General features: G+C 37.7%; 1 protein-coding gene across 4 annotated transcripts in view; it reads left to right on the forward strand.

The window, feature by feature from the left end:
* Window positions 1-4,734: 4,734 nt before the first annotated feature.
* l3mbtl4 (L3MBTL histone methyl-lysine binding protein 4) overlaps window positions 4,735-17,500 on the forward strand; it is a 61,044-nt gene continuing 48,278 nt past the window's right edge. For 3 of the 4 annotated variants that reach the window (XR_014626174.1, XM_084399177.1, XM_084399179.1), the window contains exons 1-3: window positions 4,735-4,816; window positions 16,344-16,438; window positions 17,417-17,500. The exon at window positions 17,417-17,500 is cut by the window's right edge and continues 6 nt beyond it. Coding sequence is in view for 3 of the 4 variants with exons in the window: in XM_084399177.1 (XP_084255303.1) it covers window positions 17,429-17,500 (72 nt within the window). In the remaining variant the exon portion in view is untranslated. Of the gene's footprint in view, window positions 4,817-16,343; window positions 16,439-17,334 lie in introns of all 4 variants that reach the window. The other variant, XM_084399178.1, reaches the window with a different exon arrangement.

The raw sequence follows: 17,500 nt of genomic DNA on the forward strand, positions 1-17,500 counted from the left end.
GTTTGGGATCAGAGGAAAGACTCTATTTTCACTGGATCTCTGGGAAACTCTGGAGGATCCCATTATATATATTTTCCCGTTTTATATCTCTCCTCACTGTCTGTCTCTTCCTCAGAGCTTCCCTTTTCCTCTCAGAACGAGGACAACACAGTGGTCGCGTAGCAGGGCTGAGTAACACACAAGCTCACAATAACACACACTCTAAAACATCTTGGGTTATTTTTTCTACCCAAATCCTGGTTTGAGCCTTTTGGGTCCATTTTTTGGGGTTATTTTTTCAGTGTTTGTGTAGTTTTTGTGTTACCCAGATCCTGGATCAGGCGTAACAACCCAGTGTTTGGGTAGTTTTTGTGTTGCCCAGATCCTGGGTCAGGCGTAACAACCCAGTGTTTGGGTAGTTTTTGTGTTACCCAGATCCTGGGTCAGGCGTAACAACTCAGTGTTTGGGTAGTTTTTGTGTTGCCCAGATCCTGGGTCAGGCGTAACAACCCAGTGTTTGGGTAGTTTTTGTGTTACCCAGATCCTGGGTCAGACGTAACAACCCAGTGTTTGGGTAGTTTTTGTGTTACCCAGATCCTGGATCAGGCGTAACAACCCAGTGTTTGGGTAGTTTTTGTGTTACCCAGATCCTGGGTCAGACGTAACAACCCAGTGTTTGGGTAGTTTTTGTGTTACCCAGATCCTGGATCAGGCGTAACAACCCAGTGTTTGGGTAGTTTTTGTGTTACCCAGATCCTGGGTCAGACGTAACAACCCAGTGTTTGAGTAGTTTTTGTGTTGCCCAGATCCTGGGTCAGGTGTAACAACCCAGTGTTTGGGTAGTTTTTGTGTTGCCCAGATCCTGGATCAGACGTAACAACCCAGTGTTTGAGTAGTTTTTGTGTTGCCCAGATCCTGGGTCAGGCGTAACAACCCAGTGTTTGTGTAGTTTTTGTGTTACCCAGATCCTGGGTCAGGTGTAACAACCCAGTGTTTGGGTAGTTTTTGTGTTGCCCAGATCCTGGGTCAGACGTAACAACCCAGTGTTTGGGCAGTTTTTGTGTTGCCCAGATCCTGGGTCAGACGTAACAACCCAGTGTTTGGGCAGTTTTTGTGTTGCCCAGATCCTGGGTCAGACGTAACAACCCAGTGTTTGGGCAGTTTTTGTGTTGCCCAGATCCTGGGTCAGACGTAACAACCCAGTGTTTGGGTAGTTTTTGTGTTGCCCAGATCCTGGGTCAGACGTAACAACCCAGTGTTTGGGCAGTTTTTGTGTTGCCCAGATCCTGGGTCAGGCCTAACAACTCAGTGTTTGAGTAGTTTTTGTGTTACCCAGATCCTGAGTCAGGCGTAACAACCCAGGGGTTGGGTAGTTTTTGTGTTATCCAGATCCTAGGTCAGGCGTAACAACCCAGGGGTTGGGTTATTTATCGTGGGCTTTTTGCGATCTCTTCAGGAGAGAGCAGTGCAGCTCCGTCAAACTGGTGCGTGTCTTCGGTAAAAGCATTAATTCATGTACAAAGTAAAAAAGAAAGTAAAGAAAAGCTAGTACTATAGTAAAAATGTATCAACCCAGTATGCTGGGTAAAATGAACCCAACATGTGTTCTGTCCTATATTTACCCAGCCCTTGGGTTGAAACCTCCCAAATTGAGCTGTTTTTAACCCAGTGTTTATTAGAGTGTGTGCTGACCCACAGCATAACGCCATACAGGACTGAAACCACTGATGAAATATAATATATCACAGGCTGGTGTGTGTGTGTGTGTGTGTGTGGAGCCATTAGCGGGATCATACGCATTATTTATGAGATGTGCAGGGAGGCATCTGTTGGCACAGCAGTAAAATTACGTCTTCTTGGAAAAATGTTTTGCTCATTTCCACAATGACTTGCATTGCATTCAAGCTACACATGTGACTGATTCATGCATCCGCTGCACTGCAAAGATGCTTTCCCTACTTAGTATTTTTCTCTTGTTCGAGATGCATTTACTAGATGAGTAAAATGCCATAAGATATTATGTTTTGTTTTCTTGGGAAATAAATCAAAATGAAGTGAGTTTTTGCTTAAAACAAGTTCAATGATCTGCCACTGGGGTCAGAAAAATAATCTTGTTTCTGTTTGAATTAACATTATTTTTCTGACACCATTGGCAGATCATTGAGCTTGTTTTAAGCAAAAACTCACTATTCCACCGGAAAACAAGACATAATATCTTATGGCATTTTACTCATCTAGTAAATGCATCTTGATTTAAGAATCTTTTGTTATTTGGACTGGAAACAAGACACAGATACTAAGTAAGGAACCCATGACCCTGCCGTTGCGAGCGCTGCTGTTTGAGACTGGAGAACACTGGCGTTTGCTCAGGAGTGTAAGACAACAGAAATCAACACAGGATTCAGGAATGTTCCGAGATATTCCGACCCCTGATCCCTCATTCCTGCGGGAGATAACGTAACGCCTCACACACACGTCTCTCTTACTCTGCAGTGCGTTCAGGTTTTGTTGTGAGTGTTTGTGAACAGATATTTGATGAATGAGATGCAGATCAAACTCTCAGATCTTGTAGAATGTGGGAGTTTGGGAATCGGCTCCGTGTTTCCCAGAATCAGGAGGATTTTGCATCAAGTTACAGAAACTGCATCTAGTTTTAGTTCTAATTTAGTTCTAGTTTTCATTATTTTAGGACTTCAATTTAAATTAATTTTTTAGAAATATTGCCTTGCTAACAATCTGTATATTTCAAATAATGTTTATTAATTATTTGTTTATTGATTTAGTTTTAGTTTCATTTTTACGGTTCAGAGTTCGTCATGTTCACACAATGAATGTTTATTTTGCATCAAGTGAAGTTCCTGAACTTCCCCGTCACGAAAGAGGCCGAGAATGCGAAGCACGAGACACACGTCCAGATCCTCGTACAGGAAGTGTGTTCTACGTGTTTTACGCAGTGTGAAGGAATGTTTATGGGTGTTATAAAACACACACACACACACACACAGTGGGTCAACAACACAATCTCTGAGCTGGTTTACTCTGAGATCTGATGTGTGTCTCAGGCATGTGCAGGTTTCCAAACACTGACCTCTGACCTCTGACCTCACAGTATCTGATCCTGATGAATGACATGTCAACTTCAAATAGAGTTTGAATCATTGTTCTGATTATTTCCACAGGAATGTCTTTACTGTTTAATATCTAGTTTCGTCATCATCAGAGCGATTGTGCTCGGTTTAACCCTTGACCCACTGCTCGAATCTCTGCAATATTACAGTATATATTACACTCTAAGAAAAATGCTGGGTTATGTTCAACCCATGTTTGGGTCAAATATGGACAACCCCAACCACTGGTTTAGATTAAACTACAGGCTGCTGCAGATGAATTATGATCTGGATGAGAATCATTACTGCCAGTGACTGAGAGAATGGCTCATGACTGTCTGTGCATTAAGATATTGCTATCAGATGAGCTCATACTAATCCATATGCTTCTAATAAACAAACAAAATAAATAAATGAGCAGCTCATGTTCAGCAGTGTGAAGTGTGAACACAACATTACTGAAACACACATCAGGATCAGATCTGGGACTCTACTGTCCTCTACTGGAGTCATGATGAACTGCACTTCTCATAACCCACACAATAATATAATATAATATAATATTATTTACTATAATTTAATATAATATCATACAATTTAATAGAAAATAATGCAATGTAATATAATGTGTAATATAATATAATTTATTATAATAAAATATAATGCAATTTAATATAATGTCACATAATAGAAAATATAATATAATATAATTTAATATAATATCATACAATTTAGTAGAAAATAATGTAATAGAAAATAATGCAATGTAATATAATGTGTAATATAATATAATTTATTATAATAAAATATAATACAACTTAATATAATGTCACATAATATAAAATAGAATAGAATAGAATAGAAAATAATGTAATATAATATAATATACTATATATCATCATGGAGAATCTGGCAGAAACATAAAGATATTTATGATGGTTTATAACTCGGACTTTAAACTGCATGAAACGACAATGACTCAATAACATCTGTAAGTGTTTTATTGATTAGTAATGTTTCCCTTGCAGATAATAGAAAGGATGAGTAATAAAAATGATATAATGAATGTTTATCCATCATACTTATGCATTAATAGTTCCCTCAACTGTTTAACAATTTATTCTTATTGCTAATAAAATCATTCAGAATAATAAGATTTATGAAGAAGCATTATAATAAGTTGTTATTATTAAGAAAGTTCTCCGTTTCAGAAGGAAAAACATGTAGTTTGTGGCAAATATTAAATTCAATTCATGTTTATTAGTATAGCGCTTTTCATAATACACATCATTTCAAAAGCATGAGTCCACATTACAGTTTACAGTGATCTGTTATCAGAGGACACTGTCTAAGTTATGTATTTCAGAAACGTACAGATACAAAATCACATTTAGCGAAAAATGTATAAATTCAAACAATGTAATAATTTAATGCAGAAACAAGTAATGAATACTTGTTTGTTAACAGATGATTATGACATTTAGATTTAAATGCAGCAAATATACAAGCTGTGCTCGATTGTGTTTGTTCAGAGACTTCATCATCCATCAGTTTCGGTTCAGAATATTCCAAGTGTAGTTTATTGATGTTGAAAGCATGAATAACAGAGATTGGTCACGTGGTTGATGTCTGTGAGTGACACCTGTCTCCTCTCCAGCAGAGGGCTCTGCGCATGCGCACTCCACACTGCTGTCACTGCGCGTCAGACTCGCGGATTCAGGCTCGTGCTGGTAAGAAATATCATTAATATTTGGCAGAGTTTGTGTTCCTGTGTTTAATCTGCTTCACAGGCGTGAGATTGTGTCGTTCAGGACTGTGATGTGTGTGTCGTTCCGGCGCAGCTGCAGTCGTGTGTGTGTGTGTGTTTGTGTTAATGCTGTTCGGCTAATCTGTGTGTTTCTGCTGGTTAAAGGCAGTCCAGATGAACACGTATCGCTCGTGTGTGTTCGGTGTGTGTTGGTGTGTGTTACAATGTTTCCCGTCATCTGATGACGCGCGCGCGCGATTGTTACATTGTAACTCTCATCTGATTCTCTCTCAGTGTGTGTGTGTGTTTGTTTGTGTTTGTGTGTGTGTGTGTGTGTGTGTGTGTGTGTGTCAGTGTCATCACATGTGTTTACTTGTTTGTGTGGTGAAGTCGCCATTTTCCTGCTCTCATCATGGATGTTGTTTGTGTGTGTGTGTGTGTGTGTGTGTGTGTGTGTGAGAGACTTTAATCATGTATAGTTTCATAGATTCATATCAAACCCTGATCTGAGGGAATAATCGCTATAGTTTGGATCTTTAATGCTTGAATCACTCAGAGCTGCTGTTGCACCTGTTGAATTTCACTTTTACTTTCAGATTTTCTATCAGTTTTGTATATACAATATTCAAAGTGTTTATTGTACAGAAAGGTCTGTGTGTTGCTTTAGTTCACTGTTTCCTGCTGCAGTGTTTGATTTCTGAATCAATGCAATAATCACTAATGATTCCTGTATTTGCTGTATTGAGTATTATTGGGTAGTTGATGGTTATTAATAAGTGCATTCACTATTTTTAACCTCTTTGAGCTTTTGTTGCCGCTTACTCCATAAATGAATCCATGCGAGTACAAAAGCTTCACATAATCGCTCGATTCATACGAGCTTTCAACATGTTAAGTTCATAATAATAATGAAATAATCATTCACTAGTTTACAGAAACATCACTTCTACAGGGATTCTCTTACCGTTTTCACAACAGATCATCAAAAGTGCACTTTCTCAAACATTTCAGCATATTGTGTTACTATAATAGTAAAAAAAAAATTACTACACAAAATAAGTGTTTCATCCATAGAAATGTTTGGTTACACTTTATTTTAAGGTGTCATTGTTACAGTGTAATTATATATTTCAGTACTGAGTAATATTAATTAACTACATGTACTTACTATAGGGTTAGGGTAGGGTTTGGTTGAGGGTTAGTTGCATGTAATTATGCATGATTTACTGTTATTACTATGGTAAGTACATGTAACAAATGTAACAAGGACACTGTAGAATAAAGTGTTACCAAATGTTTCATTCACAGTAACTGTCTTTCATAAAGCTGTTACTATCAAACTTTTGATTTGTATCTCTTCTCATTAAGTTTAATACATTTATCTATTATTAATACAACTGAACTTAATGGTTAATCAATGAATAATTTGGCTCACCTTCAGATTTCTGTAGATATTGATTAATGGCAGTTTCATAACTTCCTCACACACTAGATTGATACTATTGCAAACATTATGTATTCAGTGAATTATGGATTCAGTGACATAAGTTATGTAATGTCAGTGTATTCTCATCTGTAGCCTGTTACTGTAATTATACTGTACACATGTGTCTTACATTGTTGAATGAACTGATTGTTGAAAGGACTGAATTGAAAGAAGATCATATACTGTTGTGTTTCGGTGATTAAACCAAATGTTCTCATTGCATGTTACGATAATCGTGCGTTTGAAACCGTGATTATGGCCTGAAGTGTGTGTGACCGTAAGCGTGAGACCAGCTGTGTTACGAGTGTGATCAGTGTTGAGTTTTGAGAGTGTACATTACGAGTGAGAACAGTGAAGCGGATGCTAGCACTAGCGCTAGTGATGGGCAGACGCGGACAGTAACTGCACGTTTACTGGAGTACTGAAGTACACTGTTTGAGGATCTGTACTTCATTTGAGTATTATATTTTTCTGGAAACTTTTTACTTTAACTTCACTACATTTGAAAGACGAATATCGTACTCCGACTCCTCTACATGTCTGTCGAGGTCAAGGGGGTAATGTTTCAGAAACACTGAAGCTTCCCCGGGCGCCGCCACTGATTAGCAGACCATCACCTGCTGTTAGCATCCCATTCACTCTCATTCATTTTGGCGAATAACTTTACATCTGAGGCGTTTAAAGACTCCATTTGTCCATTAGTTATTTTTAAAGAAACACGAAAATGTATAAAAGGCTCCATTACCTTGTATCTTACGTTACGGCCCCGTAGAAGCAGTTTTTGTAAAAATAGGCTAACGATTGCGTCATAACCACGCGACTCTCTGTCGCACAGTAGAGAGATTACCGTATGGACAGGAGGAGAAGCTCGCGGGCAATCGGGGGGACGTGGAGGCAAAGTGACAAAGTAATTAATCAGAATACTTAGCAAGAGTTGCTCCTGCTCCTAGCTCACGGACAGCTCCTGCTCACACTCTCCGTCTCTGCAAGTTTCGGAAGGGAATGATTCAGATTTCTCTCGGCACAGCTACTAGAAGACAGACGGGTTGCTCACGTCACATCTACGTCGTCAAGCTCAGTGTGAGTCTGCGCAGTACGCTCAGCCATCAGGAAGTGAGTGCTTCTAATTTACTTCACTTGTCTCCGTTGAGTCCAATGGGGTCGCTGTGTCCATTTCTTTTACTGTCTATGGACGAGGTCCGTGAGTCGAGGCCCGTGAGTCGAGGCCCGTGAGTCGAGGCCCGTGAGTCGAGGCCCGTGAGTCGAGGCCCGTGAGTCGAGGCCCGTGAGTCGAGGCCCGTGAGTCGAGAGCCGTGAGTCGAGGCCCGTGAGTCGAGGCCCGTATGTCGAGGCCCGTGAGTCGAGGCCCGTGAGTCGAGGCCCGTGAGTCGAGAGCTGTGAGTCGAGGCCCGTGAGTGGAGGCCCGTGAGTGGAGGCCCGTGAGTGGAGGCCCGTGAGTGGAGGCCCGTGAGTGGAGGCCCGTGAGTGGAGGCCCGTGAGTGGAGGCCCGTGAGTGGAGAGCCGTGAGTGGAGGCCCGTGAGTGGAGGCCCGTGAGTCGAGAGCCGTGAGTGGAGGCCCGTGAGTGGAGGCCCGTGAGTGGAGGCCCGTGAGTGGAGGCCCGTGAGTCGAGAGCCATGAGTCGAGGTCCGTGAGTGGGGGGATCTGGTTGTAAGTGAAAGTCGGGTTGACGCCAGAACTGATGTAGGATTCCGACATAAACCTGATTTTCATTTTCAACGTCGGGTTTGTTCTCCTAAATGCAAATTCTGTCATTGTTTTGGAGCGCACTAGCTTATAGATAACAGTGAGGCTAACATATTCATGCTAAAAGCTAAACAGCTGTAGATATGGCAGTCTGAGGGATCAGACATGAGTGTGTCCGACAGCATTGTGGACGTTATTGAGTGACTTATTCAATCCCACTGGAACTGAGTTCTAGAAATACATGTGATATTGACGTGAGGGAAGGCACAGATTCAGAGTAAGGTACTGTACATATTACACACAACAATGCAACAATAATAAGACAATGCACTGACATTTACTGTTTACTTCTGATACTCTACGCAAGGAAGGAAGTGTGTGTGTGTGTGTGTTGTCCATCTCTGGGGACAGGAATAGAATCGCTGTTAAAAGTGCTTTAAAATAAACGTGCCGCACCTGTGAAGATTGTGTGTGTGTGTGTGTGTGTGTGTGTGTGTGAGAGTGTATCATTCATTGGATTAAATGTTGTTTGTGTAGATCAGGATCTCTGAGAGGTTTCAAGAGTTTCCCTGTTTCAAGTCATTGGATTTTCCCACACAGACAATAAACATGCTTTCGACACACACACACACACACACACACACACACACACACACACACACACACACACACACACACACACACACACACACACTCACTCACTCACTCACTCACTCACTCAAAAACACACTCACACACTCACTCACACACACAAACTCACTCACTCACACACTCTTTCTCACACACACACCCTCACACTCACACAGTACTCACACACTCTCACACACACACTCTCACTGATGATGGCAGATAGTGCTGCTCCTCTCTGTTGTCTGTCTGGATTTGAGTGCAGGAAGTTGTTTACATGTTTCCTGCTGAATGGCTACACACACACATACTCTCTCTCTCTCTCACACACACACACACACACACATACACATACACATACTCACACACACAAACACTCACTCACTCACTCACACACACGCACACACCAGTTCCTGCTCAGTGCCTGTTTTATTGTTCAGCAACACTGGCTTGTGTCTCCTTTCCACATCAGATAATCTCTCTCTCTCTCTCTCTATGTGTGTGTGTGTGTGTGTGTGTGTGTGTGTTTGTACAGTGTTTACTGTAGTTTGTACAGTGTTTATACATTTGTATCATGCAAATAAATTTGAATAGAATAGTTTAAAGTTTTGGTAACACTGTATTAGTGAACTACATCAGTGAACACACTTCTACAGCATTAATCGTATAGGGGTCGCACACCGGACGAGAAGCGCAGCGTCGCGTCGCGTTTAGGACAACTCGAGGTATCGCACCCCGGACCCGCACTGTGTCAGTTTATGGCCAGCAATATTGTTATGTTTAAGGATATTATGGAATTAAGATCATGTCTGTACTATGTTATGATTGTACTGTACAATTAAATACGATCGTTGCTGAGTCTGCAGTCTGAACACTTTACCTCAGAGCGTCCGTTAACTGGATGAATTGAAAATATCTCCTGAAAACACGATAACGTCAGCAGTTTTCATCCACGCAGCTGATTTCTGTAGATGAGTGTAAAACTGGATGTATATTGCAGCACAGAGTGAAGTGAAGAGTAAGTAAAACTATGTAAATGGCGCTCTGTGGCGCGGATTTTGAACACGGTCCTGCGCCGTAGCTGGGCGCCGCCGGTGTGTGTGTGTGTGTGTGTGTGTACCATGTGTATACACTCATAGAGGATAATGTGTTCGAATGGCGCTGCGCTTCTCTTCCGGTGTGCGACCCCCTTTAGTAAATGTTTGAGCATTTAATAATACATTATTAATAAAGCCAGAAGTTAATATAATTTAATAAACCTCAATAATAGTAATGATATTAACATGCAGGGGCGTAGAATTTTGTAGGGACGCTAGGACGTGTCCCTACCAATATCCAGTGGCAGTGACACTGATATATCCCTAGCAATAATTTCGATCAAAACTTAAAATATATTTATGTATTGATGTCCCCGTCCCCACCAATTTCAAAATCAAACCTACGCCACTGTTAACATTCATAAAAAACTGTAACAAATATATTGCTCATTGTTTGGTAATGCTGTGTAAATGTGTTACCAAAGTTGGTTACACTTCGGTTACAGTGTAATTATATATTTAAGTTCTGAGTAATAATAATTAACTACATGTACTTACTATAGGGTTTGATTGAGGATAATCATGTAATTATGCAGAGTTTACTGTTATTACTATGGTAAGTAAATGTAACGTACAGAGACACTGTAAAAATTGTGTTACTCCAAAGTTTTATTATTATTAGGTTCAAATCTTTTTAAGTTTGTAAAGGTTTTATGTTTCATAAAAATCTGTTCATAATGAGTGTTTTAAATCCAAGGCTGAGATGAAGTTCATAATCATCCGTTTTGTGTTATAGTTTATGCAGGATTATATGAATTTCTGTCAAATACAGTAGTTTGATTGACAGACAGACTTTGACGTGTTTCTCCTTCTGAAAGTTGATCAGTCTTTAGTTCATGCGTTCGGTTCTTGATCATTTATTTATTCTGTTGATTGTGAATCACATCAATACAGCTTTATTACAGTGGATATGAACAGTGGATATGAACCGAGATTCACGTGTCTTCAAGCTGGAGCGATCGCATGTTAGATGTTTCAGACTGATAGAGATCTGCGTGATCTGTGGTTTGTGCTTTGCTTCATGTATTTGAAATGTTTTTCTTCACTTCATCATAAGAGCTTCTCTTCTCTTCCTCGTCAGACGTTTAGTGTGTTTATGACGTTTAATCGTGTGTTTAAATAGTTCTGCACGTGCTTTAGTGAATATTAATCCTCTCTGAACGTCTCTGTCGACGAGACTCAAATCACAGGAGTTTTCCTCTGACGCTCGTGTTCAGATCATTAAACCTTCATTAAGAGATAATGAATCCAAACCCTTCTTCTGTGGAGATATTGTAAAGAAAGCTTCATAAGATTCATAACAGCAGTGCATATCTAAGAGTTCAGTGAGTTGAACTGGTTTTGAGAAGCGAATCAACCAATTCAAAAAGATCTGAATCCAAAGATTGATTCGTTCATAAATCAGACGAACTGACTCGAAAGAGTCACATGACTTGAGTTCTGGTAAATGAGTCATTTGTTGTGATGCTTGATGGGGCTTTTGGATCTCGAACACTTCAGTCCCTCTTCCAGCTCGTGCTTCAAAACTTCTCCTTTCCACAGAAGAAAGAAACTCCGGCAGGATTGATGATGTTTGAGTGAACTGACTCGGACTCTGTGTGTGTGTGTGTGTGTGTGTGTGTGTGTGTGTGTGTGTGTGTGAGCGTCTGAAGGATGAAAGCGCAGAGAATGACGGATTCACTCCACAATATTTCCATTGTTTGTGATTTCAATGGGAGGAAAGAAAAGCGTAGTTTGTGTGTGACAGGAATATCAGCGAGTTCTGCTGACGTCGACGCTTGCTTTCCTCAAAGAGTATAGAAGCCCAAGAGGCGAAACTCAATAGAACGCTCCATAGCAACAGTTGCCCCCATGACGTGACGGCGCGGCCGCCATTATGGACTGAAAACTGAAGGAAAACGCCGAAAAATAATGGGAGTCAATGGCACTGAAAAACTTGACATAACAAAAACTTAACATAACTTAATTTTTTCTGGCCGTCATATCTAAATATGAAAACAATTTAAAATACATTAATGAGGATGACCGACGTTAAATGACAGAAAATATTCGTCTATGTGTTGGTTATGCATGGCCTAATTACCCTTAGGAAAATAGTATTTTGGGACAAAATATTACTATAGAAGTACTATAAGACTACTATAGAAATACTATAGCGGCTCTAGGATATTATAGAGTTATTACAGAACATAACATACTTCTGTGATGTTCTGTAATACCTCTATAATATTTTAAAGCTGCTATAGTATTTATATAGTAGTCTTATCGTACTTCTGTAGTATGTCCCAAATTACTATAGTATTCCTATAAGATTACTATAATAATTTGTCCCAAAATACTATAAGATTCCTATAGTACTTTTTAGTAAGGGTATGTCCCCCACCGAATCGGCTTCATTAGCCTATACGGTTTGCAAATATACAATTATAAAATTACTGCAAAACTTGAATCTATCAATATTTATGTTCTATTATGCATTTTCCTTGTTATATGACTAACAGAAATTCATGAAATAATAGGCTATAGGCAGACACACAGTAATTAGATATAAGTAATAAGATATGTATTCAATGTTGATTTTGAAATTAGTGAACATCACCATATATATGATTTGAAAAAATTATAAATTATAAATGAACATTTCTAAAGACAGTTAATATTTTACATAGAATATCACAAAAATATTAACAACTTGTTTTTTCACCATCTTCAGTGAAAGTGCACACAGTGAACGTTTCAATGGCAAGAAAAAAACAATCTATGAATGTCCTATTACAGGAGGAAAGGTACAAAAAAGATGTGCAATCTAGCAAGTGCACACATGAACTATAAACACCTACTAAAATGGATTTTGCCATTGACTGGCGCTAACGATTTCAGCAGCTTTCAGTCCATAATGGCGGACGCGCCTCCGCAGCGCCATCTACAGACTGTTACCCATAACACAACAGAGTTTCGCCTCTTGGGCTTCTATACTCTTTGCTTTCCTGAAGGCCTGCGAGAGTGAAGCATGCTGGGAGATATCACATTCTGGGAAAAGATGTTGCTCACTGTTTCCATGCGGACGAAACTGAGATTCAGAAGAGAAGTTAGATGTGATTAATCGTTAAAAGAACGCAATCTTGATTCCAACACTCATGCGATCTTATTCCTGAATGAAAGTGATTCGTCTCTGTCCATGAAACCGTCAGATCCGTGTTCTGATCCAGAGAGAGCCGCTTTACAGCACACAATATCATCATTTATGTGCTACAATAATTCAGATCATCACAGAAGTTTATAGTTCAGAAATAAACACTGATGTCAGATTTTATTATTCGTCATTGAATCATTCATTCAAGAGATTCGTTCAGAAACACTGATCCATCCAGTAATGAAACGAGCATTTATGAGTCATTGAATCATTCACTCAAACTGATTTAAAAAAAATATAATTCATTAAAATAAATTCAACATTTTAAATAAATGGCAGCGATTAACATTTAGTCAGAACCTCTAGGAACTTCCATGTTTGAAACAAAATCATGATTTTCAGTTTCCAGAATCATGCAGCTCACTCTTAATATTTAGCTTTAGCTTTTAGATTTTTAGTTTTCATGATAATTTTTAGTTTAAAATTGTTTTTTTTTTTTTTTTTTTTTTTTTATATTTCCATTTAGAGGTTTAATTTATTTTTATTTCTATTTTATTTTTATTTATTTCCACTTAATAATTGTAGTGCTTCAATTTAAACTTATTTCAGTTTATTGCCAAAGCAACATTTCCAATTTTCATTTAGTTTAAGTTTTTCAAGTAATATTTTATTTTATTTTATGCTCTATTTCAATGAACAAAAGCGTTTTGAATAGTTTATTTGTGTGTTAGTTTAATATCGAGATGAATTGAGTTTCTGCCAGCTCCGGCTTCATGGCTCTTTACTGGTTTATTTATTGGTTATTTATTTTTTAATGCTGCTTTGTGTTTTTGTGCAGAAACACACTGAATAATTCATGTTTCTCTCTGCGACACACACACTCCTTTTACAGTGGAATTACTTCTCTTTTCATTTTAGCCGGAGTTTTAGTGATGGAAGGAAATAACCGTCATGTGGACATCATCATCATCATCATCTGACTGACCTCAGAAACAAGCGTTACAGTAGCAAAGAGGAATACAGTAGAGTCGTCAAATGGCAAAACTGACTTTAATAATAATATTTGAATAGTCATATTGCATAGTTATGTTTTATTTGTGATGATAATGCAGTTAAACAGACTGTCAATCAAAGAAATTATAAACAAATGTAAAAACGAGAGAACCAGTGAAATATTAATAACTGAATATGTTTTAGTGAATCTGTTCATCTTTTTGTTTTTCTATGCATTTTTTTTGCATAGTAAAATAAAAGCTGTGGCTGTAGTTTGTCAGGTAAATGCCTGAACCCAAGTTTAGCGTTTCGTTCTTACCTCATATTTAAAATATTGTGACTAATGTGATAGTTTATATAACTTTTTACAAATATTTGTATTATATTTAATATTATAATATTATTATATATATACTATATTTATACTTTTATGTTTTATTTTTATAATAATATTCTATTCTTATATTTATAATATAATATTGTTATATTATATTTCAAATATTCTTAATTGCCGCCTTATATTTGTTATATCATGTTTAAAAGCATTTCTATATTCAATTTTAAAAGTGTGTTTTATAGATCTGGATTAGTAATTAAGTTAAATCTTAAAAAGCCATGGCTATTTTTTAATGAATATATATATATTTTATCAGGTAAAAATTAAATTAAAAGCAAAATGTATATATTTTTCAATGACTTGTTTCTGCTATGCAGTAAATCCTGAATGACTGGAAAAGTTAAAGAGTTCAGCTGGAAATACTGAAATATAAATGTTGCTTTTTGTGATTTTAGAAGAACTTTTGAAAGCGAAGTGAATCAGCCTGAAGATTCGTTCTGATGTTCGTCTGATGTTTGTCAGTGTGTCGTGTGTTTCGTCAGCTTGTGAATCATAATCTCTCTGGATCTGTTGGTAATTCCAGTGATCTCATCAATCCTGACGAATCTGTGACTCGTGTCTGGTGTTTTCATCTCGTTCGTTCCCTTACGTTCATCAGGGACTTTCAGAAGATCCTCCATCTCAGTCAGTCTTCAGTCTTCTGTCTTCAGTCTTCAGTCTGTCTTCAGTCTTCAGTCGTTAGTCGTTAGTTGTTAGTCATTAGTCTTTAGTCTTCAGTCTTTAGTCTTTATTCTTCAGTCTCTAGTCTTCAGTCTTTAGTCTTTAGTCATCAGTCGTCAGTCTTCAGTATGTCTTCAGTCTTTAGTCGTTAGTCTTCATTCTTTAGTCTTTAGTCTTCATTCTTCAGTCTTCAGTCTTTATTCTTCAGTCTCTAGTCTTCAGTCTTTAGTCTGTCTTCAGTCTTTCTTCAGTCTTTAGTCTTCAGTCTTTAGTCTTTATTCTTCAGTCTCTAGTCTTCAGTCTTTAGTCTTCAGTCTCTGTCTTCATTCTTCAGTCTTTAGTCTTTATTCTTCAGTCTGTCTTCATTCTTCAGTCTTCAGTCTCCAGTCTTCAGTCTTTAGTCTTTATTCTTCAGTCTGTCTTCATTCTTCAGTTTTCAGTCTCCAGTCTTCAGTCTTTAGTCTTTATTCTTCAGTCTCTAGTCTTCAGTCTTTAGTCTTTAGTCTTTAGGCTTCAGTCTTTAGTCTTCAGTCTCTGTCTTCATTCTTCAGTCTTTAGTCTTTATTCTTCAGTCTGTCTTCATTCTTCAGTCTCCAGTCTCCAGTCTTCAGTCTTTAGTCTTTATTCTTCAGTCTCTAGTCTTCAGTCTTAAGTCTTAAGTCTTTAGTCTTTAGTCTTTAGTCTTCAGTAGAGAGCCGGCTGTGTTTCACTGTTCAGTTTGATTTCCATTCACAAGCTTGCGATTCGATTCAGTTCTGATTTGATCTGATTTGGTGTCGATTGGATATCAGGTACAGTGTTTTTTCTCAAGGTCAGAAATCTTAAATCTTTTTAATCACATAATTATGCTTCTCGTTTTCTAATCAAACGTTTAGGCGGTGGCTGTCATAAACACTTGTTTATATGTCGGATTAATTCAAACATACTTTAAATATTGAAGAACAGGAAAAGTGAAAATATGAATATGTAAATGTATCAGAACGCTCCTTTCTGGAGTTATTGTTCTAGATGACTATCGAGGTTATGGTCACTGACTGGCTTTAAATGTGCTGTTACGTGACATTATTGTTCTCCATTGATATCTTTCTGTGGTTGAAACACTGATTTCATGAGACATGATTCACTTCAGGAAGTTGTTCTGAATCTTTCATCATTCGGTTGATGATCGGTTCACGAGTCTCGCCGTATTAAAGAGACACAAACACACATTATAAAAGCTGAGACTGTTTGACATCAGAAGTATTACGGATTATTGTGATTATTGGATGGCAGTGGAAGTTTTGTTCATGTTTGATGGAATGGAGGTTTTATTTCCACGGATGTCAGAATCATTTCCACACGCGTCTGTTTCATTCGTTCTGATGGATGAGTCTGTGAAACGGCAGTAATCTGATGTTGATGGTCTCTTTCAGGTCCTGTGAATGTGTGCTCTGGTTGGTCCAGGACAGATGAAGCATGTGTTTGAGTCGGACGCTTGCGGGATGAAACCCTGACCGGATATCAGCCGGTCAGTTTATTTATTACGGACTGTTGATGCTGGAGCTTTATATGTGTTATGAAATATGAACAGATCATGTTTATTTGCTCGCGTCTCTAGACACGGCTCAAAATGTGAAACTAAAGTCATGACATGGGCTTCGTGCAATTATCAAATCAAAAAGGCTGGGATGTATTTAAGTAAATATATGCACAAAGTGTTTTTAGGTTGTAATACAATACAACCTCGATAATACATTTATATAAGTGTTTACATGAATATGTGGATACGGTTTAATGTTTCAAAATAAGAAAATTAAGACAAAGATTTGTAGATGTACTGAAAATATATATATATATTATTATTTAAATACTCTATTACTTAATTTTACATTACTGTAGTAATATTTCTTATTTTGTTTAATATTTTATTTAATAATAGTAATAATAATAAAACAAATTATAGTGATGTGGTTTAACATTTGGTTTAATGTTTAAAGATTAAAAAAAATTAAGAAAAATATTAGTAGATGTACTGTGAAATATATCTATGTAAATATGTTAATTAGGTGTACTGTAAACTATATATACACTCAGTTATTTATTGTACATTACAAAAGTAGTATTTCTTATTTTGTTTATTTTATTTGATAATAATAGTAATAATAATTAATAAATTATAATTATGTGGTTTAAATATGGTTTCATATTGTTTGAAAAATGGAGTGATAACATGCACAGCTTTAATGCAATTAAATGCATACAGCAAATGTATGATAATGATTTGTGAAGGATCATGTGACACTGAAGACTGGAGTAATGATGCTGAACATTCAGCTTTGATCACAGGAATAAATTACACTTTACTGTATATTCACATAGACAACAGCTGATCTACATTAGAATAATATTTCACTGTTTTTACAGTATTTTTGATGAAACATACGCAGCTCTGAGCAGAAGAGGCTGAGTCTAATGCTCTGATGACGAGGGTTGTTTGTGTCCGTAGAGTCGATCTCTAATGATGCAGAGCGACGACCGCAAGAGAAAGAAACCGAGTTTGAACCCCAGAAGCGTATCGGAAGAGTACAGT

This window comes from Rutilus rutilus (assembly GCF_951802725.1).
Source record: "Rutilus rutilus genome assembly, chromosome: 24".
NCBI lineage: Eukaryota > Metazoa > Chordata > Actinopteri > Cypriniformes > Leuciscidae > Rutilus > Rutilus rutilus.